This window comes from Spermophilus citellus (genome assembly GCF_964194105.1).
Source record: "Spermophilus citellus genome assembly, chromosome: 7".
NCBI classification, from domain to species: Eukaryota; Metazoa; Chordata; class Mammalia; order Rodentia; family Sciuridae; genus Spermophilus; species Spermophilus citellus.
In genome coordinates, this window is record NC_138188.1 from 75,662,751 (window position 1) to 75,679,710 (window position 16,960).

General features: G+C 35.7%; 1 protein-coding gene across 1 annotated transcript; it reads right to left on the reverse strand.

The window, feature by feature from the left end:
• Positions 1 to 3,825: 3,825 nt before the first annotated feature.
• LOC308653281 (tRNA methyltransferase 10 homolog A-like) lies at positions 3,826 to 5,416 on the reverse strand. The gene has a single exon (XM_081301898.1). The coding sequence runs from the start codon at positions 5,374 to 5,376 to the stop codon at positions 4,360 to 4,362; it is 1,017 nt and encodes a 338-aa protein (XP_081158024.1). The 5' UTR covers positions 5,377 to 5,416; the 3' UTR covers positions 3,826 to 4,359.
• Positions 5,417 to 16,960: the final 11,544 nt, after the last annotated feature.

Consider the following 16,960-nt stretch of genomic DNA (forward strand, 5'->3'; position numbering starts at 1 on the left):
TTTCTCCTCCTGGTTGTTGCTGAGCTGAGGGACTTAAACAAATGTCACTATGACATCCAAATGGAAGAGCTGTCCACTTGGGATCTTAATTGGTCTCATTCTAGGGAACTGGTATCCATGGAGATCATGTTTCCCCACAGTGATTCAACTACCAGGATGCAGCAACATAATCTGATCTTTTCCCATTTTCCTCAGGAGTCCCATCCTGGCCAAAACGGATAAACCTTCTACCTATGTTGAGTCTCTCCTCACCTATATTCTTTCTGGTGGAATGTTCACTGCTTTTTCATACACCTCTTGGACCAAGAATGGCCAATAAGCACTCACCTGTGCAAACTGTGCCTCCAGCATTCTCTGATCCATTGCTTTCAAGTTACTATACAATGGTATACTTCAGCAAGCCTACCAAAGTTCCAGAGAGAAAGGTTAAGGCCACAGAGAAAATCTATCAGTAAAAGAGGAGGAAAAGTAATTTACCCCGACTTCCTTCCTGATACTTGAACCAGAATTCATTCTAAGGGAGATGCCTGCATTTAAAGAAATTTTTTTAAATTTAAATTTAAAATATAATAAAAGCTGATTTATCTTTCCTTGTTTCCATCTTCATTCCTACTCTTTTTTTAATTTTTATTAGTTGCTCAAGACAATACAATGATCTTGACATATCATACATTTGATTCAAATAGGGTATGAATTCTCATTTTTCCACATGTACAGATTGCAGGATCACATTGGTTATACATCCATGTGTATACATACAGCAATCCTAGTGTCAGTTGTATTCTGCTGCCCTCCCTATCCCCCCTCCCTCCCCCTCCCCTCCCATCACTATTCTCTACCCATTCTACTGTGACACTTATCTCTCTCTCTGTCTCTCTCTCTCTCTTTCTCTCTCTCTCTCTCCCTCCTTCCTTTCCCCCTCACACCATCATATATAATTCCTACTCTTAACATGTTATTTATAACTTATGAATAAATCCTTGTTTGTTCATTCTATTATCTCCTCTATTGTTTCCAAGACTGCTTCTGTTGATGGGATTTTCATCTGGTTATGGGTCACATTTTCATGCTTTTTTATTTTTTTAATCTCTAGTGACTTTTGATGAATGTTGGACATAGTAAATTATATTGTTGCAAGAGTTTTATTTATTTCTTTAAAAAGAGTTGAGTTTTGTTCGGTCAGGTAATTAATTTACTTGATTATTTTGAAGCTTCTTTTTCAACTTTGTTAATAAGAATCTAGAACACTTGAGGATTAGATTTAGTCCTTCTTTTTAGTACTAAATTAAGAGTATGGACTTCTGGGGATCTGAATTGACCTAATGTTCAGCAGGTCTTTCTACACTAGTTGGTCAGAATTAAAACATCTCTCCACCCTGAGAAATTCTTATGGTTGTTCAGTTCATGGCTTCCCAGTAGTTATTCTTTGCCTGGTCATTGTTCTTTGTCTGGCCTTGTGAGGTCTCATCCTATATACACGTAGCTTAGTATTCAGATATGAAAAAAAAAAAATCTATGCAAGTTTCTGGAGTTCTTTTCCTGCTTGGCTTCCCCCTTTTTGGTTCTCTGCCTCATCAGTTCCAGTTTTTTGAGGTTTCCCAATCTCTCATATCTGTTTCCCTCATCTTAGCAAGGCTGCCATGCTGAGTGGGTCTCACCTCTCTGCACCATTGCCTATTAAGTGCTTCTAACCAGAAAACTGGACAATTCCAGGAATTATCTAATTTATTTTCCTTCTCTCAGAGATATTCCTGCATTGACTATTACGCAGTGTCTGAAAACAATTGGTTCATATATTTTGTCCAGGTTTTTTGTGGGGTAGTAGCAGGACAGAGGATTTGTCTGTTACCAGTAGTCTGTTACCAGCTACTCAGTCATAGCTGCAAGAAGAAGACAAAGCTTTTGATTTTTCAATTAAAATACTACTGACAGTCCCTAAAACAGTGGTCAAATTTCTATGGTAAGTGCCCAGCTGAAGACTGCATCACTATTTACTCATTTGAACAGCAAAAATAAATAATTAATTCATAAGCCGTACTGTCATAACTTATCCTCAGTTTCTATAGGTTTGTAAGCTATATTGTGTAGTCAAATTTTATTACTACTTTAATTACCACAGACCAGATATATAATGTGCAGGGATAGAGCCAGAAGACTGCTCGACAAACCAGGACAAAAAGGAATATACGAGAATAGAGAAAGGAGAGAGAGATGAAATTTAGAAATGACTTTTGGAAGAAGGAAGGAAAAGCAATTTCCTGAAGAACAAAAAGAAAGATTAAGTTCTCACATTTTAATTAAGTTTTAAAAAGTTTCTTAGGTGTTATTTGATCACTTTGTGGCCTTTGGGAATAGAACACAATGCACTAGAAGAGTAAATAGGAGACTTGCATAAGGAAGATCTATAAGAATTTGCATAACTCCCCCCTAGACTTAAGATGTGATATTGTGTACACATGCAAATGTAATAACAAATCCCACCATTATGTACAACTATAATGCACCAATAAAAAATATGGAAGGAAAAAAAAAGACGTGACATGGTAGGTGTGGTAGGGCTTACCTTAGAAAAGAAGTGCACCACATGCTCCAGGTGAAGATGGGTTTTGCATAGATTTTCAGAGAAACTGAAATGAACACCTATAAGTTTCAGGGAAATTGAGAGTGCACAACCTAAACAGACAAGCATGACAAAAAGTTTCAGGTGTACAGATAAGGCATCAATATTTGAAAAAGACAAGCAGGTTTGTAAAGACAGATTAGCCAAGAAAATCACAACAATAATTTGTTATCAATCTGCTTTCCTACTAAAATGTATTTTTGTTTAATTATAATTGGTAGTCTATCAAGAGAATACTTGTCTTACAGTTAAAACCTTGCTCCATGAGTATTTATAAAAGGGATTATGTAAAACCCAAAATATTTCATAAAATTTTTTTTTAGTAAATGGTATAAGAATTTCATTGATCATTCTTTTTTTTTTTTACAAGCATAGGGCTTTTCTTTATTGACATACCTTGCTTACAGATTTTACTTTAACTACAAAAGATTTTTAAGAATAAAGCAACAAAAATAGTAAGCATCAATTCTATTATAAACTTCCTACTAAATATGTATATAACTTATACATGTTATGTAATTGTTAAGTATAACATTAACATATTTTTGAAAAAAAAGAAACTTACTTTGCCAAAGCTCAGTGAAGGTTCCTGACATCTTTAGCTGTGACAGAGAACAATCACTTTATGTTAAATACAACTTCTCTACAATTACCATTTAGAGGCTAAAACAGATCATTTTTGCTCCATGATCCCTTGCCAACTTTTCCAAATGAATGTTTGGTTATGGATTTTTGTGTTAATGAAATTCTAATTGCTCTTAGTGTTTTCAACGCAACCACACAAATAATACAAATCAGTCTGTTTTCATCAGTTAATAACAGAACCATACATGATACGGACAGACAGACCATTACATGTGTATTTTTATACATGCACGTTATTTACAGAGACACACATTTATGTTAGTTTGAATATTATATGATAGACAGATGCACAATATTCACCTTAAAAGTCAACAAATATTTTTTTAAAAAAATATATGTAAGGAAAGGATAGCTCATAAGGATTGTTATGTTTTAAATCAGGTAAAGACAAAATTGATCCTTCAAAAGTAACAGCCTTATAAAATAATCTTGCCTGCAAAAATTCGATTTTATAACTGAAATAATTTGTTACCATTATAGGAATTAAGAAAATGAATTAAAGAGATTTTCTACTATTTTGTAATTACTTCAGAACCATGAAAAGGCCACAAAGGAAGCATAGGTGTGCACTCCACAGTCCAAAAGAAATGAATTATTAAGTAGCAAATTGATATTTTTTAACTAAATAAATTGGATGTAAAAGCTGCAAATGGAAGATAAGCTCTCATATATAACATTTTAATAGAATTACAGGGCATTTATGAATATCTGCCCCCCAAATACATACACGACAGATTAGAAAGACACTGATATAAACATACATAAAGGTCATTGATATGAACTGATAGGTCAGAAGGCACATTCTGAAGAATATATTCCAACAAAGAAAAGAGAAATAGGGTATACTAATAAAGTAAAATTCTCTAAAACTCTTATTTGAGGCTTAAAAAGTAATTTAAGAAGCAACACAAAGTTGTCTTATACATAAACAAAAATTCTTACAGAGTTTAAAGGGTTTTTCATCACCATTTAGCTCTAAAGAGTTTTTAAAATTCACAAAATAAATGAGAAAATAAATTTTTTCCAATTTGAATATTTTTTGAAGCACCTCACTTTCTCCTAATTTTTCCTTACTAAAAGAAAAACAGGTAATGTTAGTGTGGTGCAGATTGCATTGTAGATTCAGTGCTATTTTCCTTATCCTGTTGTTCATCTTTATGTGGTGAATCTGTTTCTTTTTTGCTATATTGTTCTTCACTGGAATCACTGTCCGATCCATCTTCAACCATGGCACACTGCTTGTTCTGGGAAGAACTTTCACAGGCTTTGTCTGTGGGAACAGCTCCTTTCCTTTGGGGTAAGATAGTGAAAAATGCTTCTTGCCAGTTTCTTGTTTCCAGGTATCCCAGAATAATCTCAAATACATGATTAACTGCCAAAACTTTTCGACTATTCATCTTCACAAAACTTCCAAGGGGGAGCTGTGCATGATGAATTCCAAAATCTGATGCTTGTTTATATGTGAATCCCTTATGATGATTGTGATCCACTAATCCTCCAATCACATATGCCTTTGATTCATCTAATTCCTTTAGAATATTAGGTGAATCTGATGTAAGATAAATCAGGTCTTCTTTTTTTATGAGTTCACTATAGTGCTCTGGTTTGATGTGGATATCCTTCCAGTTGACCCATCCTTTGTCATTTTCATCCATGTTCTTTTTTAGTTGGCCTCCATGGCTTGTCAAGTAAAACTGCACAGGATGCAGTGCTCGTCGGTTTTCTGCATAGCATCGTTGGATCTGCTTATGAAGTTTCTTAATGTCCTTTAATACCATCAAATCATCAAAACTACAGTCAATGATAAGGCGGAGTGTACTGTGAACAACATGTCTTCGAACACGTTTTCTGTCATTTCCATCTGAGTTTGATTCCAGTTGACACTGTCGCTCTAATTTCTTTCTCTTGCGTTTTTCTTTCTGCTTTTGTTTGCGGAGTTCTCGTTGTTCTTCCCATTGTTTCTGTTTTATTAGCTTCTTCATTTGTCGTTTAGATACTGGTTCAATCCCTTCATCTATTCTTGGTTTCTCTTTTTCCTGATCTTCAGTTAAGTCTTGCTTCCTTTCAACATTAGAAGACTCAATAAATGCTGATGACGTTTCAGATGACATTATGTTGGTGTTTCAAACTGAGTTGATGTGGGGAACGTAGTAGTTCAGAAAGCCTCTCTTGTGTGCTCTCAGTACCGCGGGCGAGTCCTCCTACTCATTGATCATTCTTATGCCACTCACTCCAAGAGTCCTACAGAGACTTTATGCAATAGAGGAAATGAATTATCTTTAACTTTGGGCAGAAAAAAAGAAGCAATGGCACAGGCTTGAAAATATTTTTTATTATACAAAGATAATCAATGTGATGGTATTTTTCATTGTGAAATTACATTGTGCTATTTTGAATATTTTTCTTCCCTTAAAATCATATAAGGATACTATTATTTTTATTCTGTGGAGCTGATAGAAGCTTTAAAATAGGATTTGGGATGTAGCTTAGTGGTATGTGCTTACCTAGCATATGCAAGGCCCTGGATTTGATCCCGAGCACCACAAAAATAGATAAATAAATAAAAATAGTCTACTTTCCTTTCATACTCAAGTCCATAGGTTTTAGAGTTAAGGAAGACTCTTCAGATGAAAGCAAAACATCAGCAATGGGCACTCATCTTATATTTTTCAATTGGGATTTTTCTGATTTACTCATCACTGAATTCTCATCACCTTCAGCTGTTTGGAATAAGTAGGTATTTGATAAATATTAGATGAATGAAATAATTACAACTCTCATATTCATGCTAGTCTCCATGATGCCAATGAAAATGAGTATAATAAATTTTGGATCATCTGCTAATGAAAAATCAAGAAAAAATAAAACAAAAGCAAAGCCAAAAACTTTTCCTCATATGATAGTTGGTTTGTTTATTATTTTTGGTGAGAGGAATTGAAATATGGCCACAGAAATGGGAATGAAATGTTTAACAGCAAAACCCTAGATTGCTACAACTAGGAGTGATATTTGATAGTTCAGCTATAGAATACATCTCAGGTCAATAACCTATGTAAAATGGTGATGATTTTATACCTAGTATTCAACATGAAAGTTATTTTCCAGAAATCACCATGGAGAAAAAAAAATATCTTAAGTCCTATATCTTATAAGTGGCAAAATAAAAACATTACAGGTTTAGAAAATTATACACTTATCTATTGATAAAGGCCTTTAAATGAAATCAATGCAATTTTAGATCAAAAACCTATGAAATCTCTATAATTCATATTACTCCTCTGTTATAAGTAAAAAGCAGTGGTTCAGCTCACACTGCTACTGCATATGGACAATGTGATGCAGAATTTCTGAACATTACAGGTTCCTTCAGCTGTTCTTCATATAGCCTGGCTTACAGCTGCTTCACCATCATGGTGATGCACTGCTCCAGATTGGCTTCATCATTTTAAAATATGGCATTGAAGTAGAACACAATTTTAATGGTTAATTTTGTGTCCACTTGGCTGAACCATGGTGCCCAAATCTGTGGTCAAAAATTATTCTGGATATTTCTGTGTTGGTGTTTTTGGATAAGACTAACTTATAAATCAATGGATTTTGAATAAAGCAGATTGCTCATCATTATGTGAGGTCTCATCCAATCCCTTGAAGAGCTGATTAGAACACAAGACTAATATTCCCAAAGCAACAGGAAATTCTGCCATCAGGCAGCCTGCAGAATGCAGCATTAGCTCTTCCTTGACCTTCAGCCTGCCAACCCACCCTACATATTTAGACTTGCCAGCTCCATAATCACGAGTCAATTACTTACACGAAGCCTCTTTTTAAATATACATCCTGTTGGTGCTATTTGTTCTGTAAGCACAGAACACCACAGAGAAAATATACCTACTCACAAATAAAATTAAATCAACAACTACATAAAAGGAAAAACCAAATGTAAACCTGGAAACCTGAGTGGGAAGTGCTGCGATAAAGAGAAGAGAAAAGAAGATTACAATTGCTTTTCTGATTAGTACATTATTTAACCTATACCTAAGCTTACAAAAAAAAAAAAACCCTCCTCCTTTAGAATCAAGTTAAAAAACAAATCAAGTGACATACTCCTGGAATACTGAGTCACCATGTTCTGTGCACCTGTCCAAAAAGCATTTTTAATCCATTCTGCATTGTGGATAAAATGTATCTATGTTGTAAAATAATGCCTTTGTCTGATGCCATTATTTCCAAATGCCATGCTCTGCTTGCCATAACTACCTCCCAAGCCAACAGATGACCCTATTGCCCCAAACTGAAGTTGATTTTCAGGTCCCTTCCACTCAGCCTGTTAACTAAGCCTTGCTCCATCATATATATGATATATTATGTCCCATCCCTTACTCTAAATAAATGTAATATGTACATGCAAATTTTTTAAATAGTTATTTTTTCACTCATTTTGTAAATAGTTAATTTTTCACTTAGTTCCTGATGTGCACCAGGCACTGAGCGAAACATTGAGTACAGAGTCATGAGCAAGACAGATATGGTCCTGCCTTTATATATCTTAGAGTTTAATGGGACGGGTATTCTATTTTAACTATGTTAAAATTTCACCAAATTATGTTGTGTGCATGAATGAATATGTAACAGTGAATCTAATACACATAATTACAATGCACCCATTAAAAAAATTATAAGATTTTTTTAAAAACAACTATGTTAAGTATTACAATGAAAATAAGTATGTGAAAAGGGGAGGGAGGGGATGGGAGGGGGAGGGGAGGGGAGGGGAGGGGGCATGGGGGTAGGAAGGATGGTGGAATGAAATGGACATCATTACCCTAAGTACAGGTATGATTGTACGAATAATATGACTCTACTTTATGTACAACCAGAGAAGTGAAAAATGGTGCTCCATTTGTGTGCTATGAATCAAACTGCATTCTGCTGTCATGTATAATTAATTAAAACAAATAAATTGATTAAAACAAGAAAATAAGTGGAGTGCTATGAGGGAGAAATATTATTTTTTTCTAAAGGATATATATATATATATATATATATATATATATATATATATACATATATGTATTATTTGTAGATGGGCACAATACCTTTATTTTGTTGTTTATTTTTATGTGGATCTAACCCAGTGCCTTAAACATGTCGGGCAAGTGCTTTACTACTGAATTACAACCCCAGCCTAGAGAAGAAGTATTCTTTATGGTGAAACCCAAAGATAAAAAGAAAGAAAATTAAAAGAAGCACATTTCAGAAAACAGCAAGTACAAAATATATGAGGTGAGAAAAAATTGGAGTATTTAGAAGATAACAAAATCTATGTGATTTAATCCTAATGGAAGGAAAGGGGTTGAATATCAGTTAGGACACATAGGCAAAGGCCAGATTATGAAGGTTTTTATAAGGGATTTATTGACTTGAACTGGAAAATAAAATTACCTTCTGAGAAAGTGAAACTAGGAAAGGTCAAAGCATAATGAACAGGAATCATCATCCAATTTCAATTGGATACAAGTAGAAGAGAAAATGTGTGTGTGTGGCTGGAGTATATGAGAAATGCACAACTGCAAAGTGACTGAAGTATGGACAGAGACAAATGATTAGCATATGATTTTAACTTAAACTGTAACCTGATCGAAGATATAGAACTCTGCCTGCAGAAGTGATCTGTTAACAAGTCTGAGACATTTCTTAAAGCTACCTCTCCAGCCACAATTTGATGTGCACACGGGATGGGTGGGTGGGAACTAAAAGGAAAAGGAATTACTGGGTTGAGTTCTCAGTATCTTCCTGTCATTGCTTCCAGACTTGCCTCAATGGTTGTCATCTGTTTTGTACACTGGACTTCCATATTCAGAATGTTTTTTAAAAATGAAAACTGCATTTGAAAGCAGTTTTCAAATACCACCCCCCCACACACACACACACATATATGGAGAGAGTGAGAGAGAAAGAGAAAGAGAGAACTGGGAAAGTGTGCCAAGGTGAACAGACCATTGATTCCCTTAGCAGAATATCCACATACAGGAAATAAATTCATAATATTACATAATTTGATAATGTCAGTCATTAACATCACCTGATAGACTACATTGGCTTTTTGTTTGTTTTCTTTGCTTTTTTTACCTTTTGTCTTTGTTGATTTGCATTTTCTTTTATTCAAGGATCATGAACAAATTTCTAACTAAAGCTGGCTTTCCATGGTAGAATATATTGATACTTAATATTGAGTTCCTGATCTATATAGCAATGATATCTAACCATCAATACATCATCGGTGTGATTTCTACAATAGTGTTCAGTTCGTTGGATTAGAATATATCAGACTGCCATGCTAGACTTGAAGTTCTACACTGAGGTTCCCCTGACTCTGTAATGGGGATGAAACCCAAGGCCTCACCCATGCTAGGCAAGTGCTCTGTCACTGAGCTACATCCCCAGCTAGGGAATGTCTGCACTGGAAAAATGGAATATCAGTGCCCAGAATCTTCATACCTCATAGAAGTATCACACTGAGACTTTATAACAGTGATTAGCCAATCTCTTCCTGTGATTTCTGTTGCTGGTCCTTCTTGTAACCACAACCACAAGAAAAACAGAATCTTATTCATTTAAAGGGACCAGCCACAGTAGGAACACATGCTTACCAGCACTGTAGCACAATAAGAAAATAACTTCATACCGATTACATGGAAAAAGCACAGTGGCTTAAAGACAGACACACAGTCTTATCACTTGGACTGTTTCTATCTTCTGACAGAGAACATTGAGAGTTATATCTCAAAGTTCACTGTGTCTAACCCCTTAATATTAAAAGTGACAAGAGAAGGGTAGGAGATTAGATGATTTGCCCCAAATTCTCCTGGGCTAATGCTCTTTCCACTATGGTAAATACAGACCTCAGAGTAATACTTTCTTACATCTTAGTCTGATTCCATTAAAATTTCATGTTCTCACTCTATGCAATGACAGGTAAATTTTAAAGTAAAATTATATTTCTTAAGAAATAAGAAGAGATATTTATCCTTCTATCAAACTCCCTCCCACTTATGAACAATGGGTATTTAGTTGATTTCAGCTCTTAAAGTCACCAAAGTGATGCTTTTATAATGAAAATCATAATCCCCTCTGCCTAAAACCTTGAAGTGACTCCCAACCACTATCAGTAAAAAAACAGGTTCCTGCAGTGGCCACAAAACCATACACCTGCATGCTCACTCTGTTCCTGCCACATTGTCTTCCTGGTGTTCCTCAAATATACCAAATGCCTTTCCCTTTATGGCCTTTGTTCTGGGTGTTTCCTCTGCCTTTTTTCTCAAATAAGTTAAATGACAAATGCCTCACCTCCTTCAAGTGTTGGCTTAAATGTCACCTTTTCAATGAGACCTTTCCTAACTATTCTAATTAAAACTACTACACCTATCCCCCTGCATTTTCAATGCCCCTTACCTAGGTTTATTCCTTTTTCTGCAGGATGTTAATGTACTACATCGTTTACTCATTTACTATGTTGATTGCTCATTATCTGTCTCCCTCCAGAATATATTTTTTCCACTGTTACATCCTTAACATTTGAAACAGTGCCTAACTCTCAACAAATATTCGCTGAATGAATACATTAATGCATTTGACAGGCTGACCACTCTGTCTACAGATAATCAAATGCCATATCTAAAGTATCCAGGACCAAAGTTAAATCCTTCCCCTGATATACTGAATCTTCCTGTGCATTCCATTAAGAAAGGTAATAAGATAACCAACCAATACATTTCTAGTTCCTGAAATTCTCTTGGTGCTGTCATCAATAAAATAAAAAAAAATTGCTATTTCATAATTAACAATGAATTGCTCTCATGTTTTTTAAAAAATGGCTAATTTGCATTGAATTGGGTATCAAAGCAATCCAGGATTATTGACAAATAATAGTACCTATTTACATTAAGCTTTCAATTTTTCTTGGTTGTAATCCTCCCATGTTCTTTGTATAGCATTCTGAAAATTTACTACAAAATGAGAATCTAAGAATTTAAGAAGTGTGTCTTTATAAGCAGTCATAACTATCCGAACATCAGCACACAAACCTATTTCATGTCAGTATTACACACGTTTCAACCATTCCCCCCCCACCTCAAATCATGATGGATTTACTCTGAAATATCTTCTATTTCCTAGCTTTGTTTGTAAACAAAGACCAAACATGGAAGAAATGCTGGAAGGCCAGCACTACAGATGGCTACTACATATGGTCAGGCACTGCACACCTCCAGGATGCATACCATACAGGGGTTAGGGTGCAAATGTACCTCCAGTCTGTTCCCTCACCCTGGAATTGTACAATGTTCACTCTGGGCCTCTTCAGAACTAACCAGCCTAGATTGGAATTAAAACCAGTGAGCTTTCCTCTAGGGGGAAAAAGTAAACTAAAAATCCCAAGTTAATCAATTCTGGGCATTGAGAATTATTTACATTAAAATAATATTCTCAAAACATTTACTGGTCACTAAAAGATGGAGAAATAATAGAGACATAATTATCTAAAATAACTCTGTATGATAGGTTCCTTATCCCTGATTCCTTGTTTGGTTGTCAGAATTTTTGGTAAAGTATATACACTTGATACCACAATGATCTTATAGCACCCTCAAGTGGTTTAGCCTGACAATGTTTCCAATCTTGAAGAGATATGTTGTTCTTTGATGGGAAAAAGAGAAGTTAGAATCTTTTCAAAGACTATTGGAATGAATGAAGATGTATCAATCCTTATCAGTCAGATTGACTTATAGTTCTAATTATTCCTCTAATAATAGAGATGAGTTCTGGCTGATTAGCTAGACTTTCTATTAGTATATCTCAATCTTTCTTGAGTCACTTTGGGTGACTTTAAATAGAAGAATTTTGAATAGAACACAGCTAGCAACATAATATGGTAGCAAAACTATAATCTACATATCTTGCACCATGTGCTTAGGAAAGAAACCAAATGCCCCATTATTGGGGGAAAAAAAAAAAGGTTAAAGGCTACTGTTGAATATTAGCATAATAATGGATGTGTGCATTAAATAAAGGGGATATATACACATTTATATCATATCATGAAGAATTGGTTCACATGATTATGGAGCATTAGAGAGACTGGGAAGTCCTTTGATGCCTCAGTCTGGCTGGGCACAATTCAGGAGCCACTTGTCAAAAGAAACAAACTTTATTTTTAGAACCACACATGCCAAACCACACAGCTCCTCAGGAAAAACCCTCAGAGCCCAACTGCCACCACCACTGGCTTCCCACAAGCCTCTCAACCTCCCCCACTCCTCCTGCTCTTGAGGCCGATTGGCTGGGTCACGTGGGCGGAGCCAAAAAAAGTCCCCCAATAAGCAGCTCCGTGGTCTGAAAGGGCGGGGAAACAGCCAATGAGCATCACCGCAGAGGAGCCAATCAGTTGGCAGCTAGAAGTTGCTAGGGCCGCTGTGAGCCAATCATCAGCTGGCATCTGGAAGTTTGCTGGCAGCTGGAAGTTTGCTGGGGCCCCTTCGGCTGTGGCTCTCAACACTTTGATTTGATATCTGTAAGTTGGAGACCCAGGAAAGCTGGTAGCACAATTCAGTCCGATTCCAAAGGCCTGAGAATGAGGAGCCAATTATGTAATTCTCAATTTGAAGGCAGAAGATGAACTAAAATGTCCCAGCACAAGCACTGAGTCAGGACAAAGGCACAAATTCCTCCTTCCTCAGCTTGTGTTATAAGCAGGTGCTTAATGTATTGGATGAAGCCCACCTATGCTGGAGAGGGCAATCTACCTTACTGTATTCACAGATTCAAATGCTAATCTCATTCAAAAATATCTTCACAGACAGGTTGACACCTAAAATTATCCCAATATTTAGAAACAAAATAAGTTCCATACATGTATATTTAAAACTACATCCTCAAGAAACACAATGTCAGCTAACTCATTAAACTTGCACTGCATAGTAGAAAGATGATTAGATTTACAGTCATGGACAGGATTCTAAAGTTAGTGCTTGAACAGCAAAAGCATTTATTAACCTCTCCACTTTTGTTTCTTCATTCTCAAAATGGCAGAGTGAAAGAGGCAGAGGCTACTAGTTTGTGACTTCTTAGGGTATTAGTTAAGACTCTTGGTTCCCAACCAAAAATTTACTCAATGTGGCTTAAGTAACAAAAAGAGATTGTTCCCCCTCCAAAAAAAAAAAAAAGTGGGGGTTGAGAGATGGAGAACAAAGTTGGAACACCTGACTTCGAGACTTACTGTTAAAGGAACAAAAGACCATGCGGTGTTAAAACCACAACATAAAGAAAAGACCACCGACTCCAATTTTAAATCAAATTAAAGCAAGCTTGTAATTCTGTCCAGGACTCTCTCCCGAAAAACCCTTGGCTAGAGAACAGTACCCCAGCTCTCTGAGCATGGTTTTATAGCAAAAATGTTGCAAAAGGGAGGTGTCTTGAGAACTTACAGATAACAAGATTTTGACAAGCATAATACAAAGGCAGGTGGCAGGTTAATGACCTAAATGGTTCAACATTTCAAGAAAGGGAGTAATTTAGGTCCCAATACCAGAATTTATGAGGCGCTGCTGAGGTTTCAGAGAGGGTTGTTATCTGGTCAGGGAAAATCAGAATTTATTAGGCTCCACTAAGGTTTCAGAGAGAGTTGTTATCTGGTCAAGAAAAGCCAGGCATGGGTGAGTTCAAGGCACAGGCAGGCATTCCAAGCGAGTTTAGAAATTGCAGTAATTTATAGTAAAACAGAAATTAACTTTTCATGACTTTGTGACGAGATGATTCCCAATCTTAAGATGGAATTAGGTTGGGTTCATCAGTGGAACTGGAGAAAGAATAGAAAAACAGATACCAAAGAATTGAGAGCACAGAAATTGACCCACATAAGTACAGTTGACTCATCTTAGACAAAGATGCAGAATAATATAGCAGAGAAAAGTCAGTTCTTTCAATAAATAGTGCTGAAATAACAGAACATCCACTTGTAGAAAAGTAAATGTACACATGGGCCTTGTACCCTTCACAAAATTAACTTAAAACATATCATAGATATAAATATAAAGCACAAAACCACAGGAGAAAATCAAGATAAACTTGGTTTTTGTGATGATGTTTTAAATACAATACCAAAGGCATGATCCATAAAAACAAAGATTGATAAGCTAACCTCATTAAAATTAACAATTTCTGCTCTACAAAAGTTACCATCAAAAAACTAAAAAGATAAGCCACAGGCTGGAAGAAAATATTTACAAAAGACATATACAAAGAACTCTTAAAACTCAATGATAAGAAAACAAGCAAGCCAATTTAAAAATGGGCCAAAGACCCTAACAGACATCCCACCAAAGAAGATGTACAGATGGTAAATAGGCATATGAAAAGGGGTTTCACATTGTATGTCATCAAGGAAATGCAATTTAAGATAAGATAACACTACACACCAATTAGAATGATCAAAATCCTAAACATTGACAACACCAATGGTGATGGTGTGGAGCAACAGGAACTCTGATTCATTGCTGGTGGGAATACAAAATGGCACAGCCGCTTTGGTCTTTCTCACAAAACTAAACATATTCTTAACATATGACTCAATAATCACACCCCTTGGTATTTACCCCCCAAAAGTGAAAACTTATGTTCATATAAAAACCTGCACATGGATGTTTACAGCAATGTCATTCATAATCTCCAAAATTTAGAAGAAACTAAGATGCCCTTCAGTAGGTGAATGGATAAATAAACTATGGCACATCCAGACAATTAAATATTATTCAACACTAAAAACAAGTGAGGCATCAAGCCATGAAAGGACATGGAAGGAATTTAAATTATTAAGTGAAAGAATTCAGTCTGAAAAACTACATACTTTATGATCACAATTATATATTCTGGGAAAGAAAAAATACAAAAACTGTAAAATGTTCAATGGTTGCCACTAGTTCTGGGGTCAGGACAGACAGAACCCAGATGATTTTTAGGATAGCAAAAACACTCTGCATGATATTATAATGTTGAACACATGTCATTATACATTTGTCCAAATCCATAGACTGTATCAAGAGTAAACTCTAAGGTAAACTAGAGTTTGATTGATAGGATGTGTCAGTGTATGTTCATTAGCTATAACAAATATGCCACTGGGGGTGGGGGATGTTGATAATAGGGGAAGCTATGTATATGTAGCAATAGGACATATATGGGAAATTTCTGTACCTTTTACTCCTTTTTGCTATGAACTTAAAATGTTCTAAGAAAAAAAGCCTATTTTAAAGAGAGAGAGAGAGAGAGAGAGAGAGAGAGAGATAAAAAGATGCTCAGAAGTGAAAAGAAGACATAACATAATAGACCCCCTGGGGTCTTATTTCCTACCTGCCTTCCCTGACACATTCATCTCATCCTTAACCCCAGATAAGAATGAGGTCTTACTGAAATTGTTTGCATCAGGATCAAGAACAAGAAAAGAAAAAAAATTGTCAACAGATAGTCCTTATAAATGAATAGATTATTTGTATGTCCTTTACAAATGGTAATATGAAAGTTCCTGAGATTTAAAAAAAGACCTTATCTTTTGCAGATAAGCTAGCAGCTGTGCATATTATTTTGGGAACCCTGGAAGATCCAAGAAAAGCTATACTGAGATATGCTGCTTCTGCTCCTATTTAATGTGACTACCTTACTTAACCTAATTTGTGTTCTTTGCTAAATAAATTATTATTTTAAACTGGGTGTGTAGGTGCACACAGAGGAAAAAGGAGGTTTTATCAACATCTGTACCCCTCCTCAAATGACACACTTATGTAATGAAAATGTCTATAAACTAATATGTCCCTACCTACCTCAATCACATGTGTGATCTCCAGAATGCATCTTGCTTTTTCACACCTCTTATCTTTAATTATATTGGTCCCTCTGCCTGGACCACACATACTTGCCTTCCCCTCTCCCTCTTATCCACAGCAACTTCTGTTACCTCACTTCCCAGAGAAGAGAGACCTAACAGACACCCTAATATGTGTTCACAACAATAGAACTTTTCACTGTGCCAAATTTTTTCCTTCTTATGTCTATTCGGTCAGTGAACTGTGAGCCACTCAAGAAACAGAAGTGGGTTTTTTTTTTCAATTTTTTTATTGGTGCATTATAATTGTACATAATGGTCAGATTCATTGTTGCATATTCATACATGCACACAATATGACAAGATAATTTGACCAGTGTCATTCTCTAGTAGTTCGTGTTTCTCTCCCCTCCTCCCTCCCCCTGGTCCTTTTTCTCTACTAATCTCCCTTAGATTTTCATGATGTTCCCACCACTTTTCTTTTCCTTTTTACTCCCTAGCTTCCACATGTGAGAGCAAACTGTTGATCTTTGACTTGGTGAATTTGGCTTATTTCATTTAACATAAAGTTCTCAAGTTCTATCCTTTTTTTTTTTTTTTTGGCAAATGACATAATTTCATCCCAGAAGTGTTTTCTTCATCTTTATATTTCCAGGGTCTAGAGTGTTTGTTAAAGGATGTACATATGTGTTTATTTAAAGATGAAATTTGACATCACATTAAAAATCAGCCTAAAGTTAGACATCAGAGATGTGTTTTGCCTGGCCAGCCTTACCCATTTTCTCCACCTCGACTGTTCCCTCTCTCCCCTTTGCTTAATTATT

What these genes read in the sequence shown, in the direction of transcription:
- LOC308653281 (XM_081301898.1), bottom strand. Translation starts at nt 5,376, where the DNA reads ATGTCATCTGAAACGTCATCAGCATTTATTGAGTCTTCTAATGTTGAA.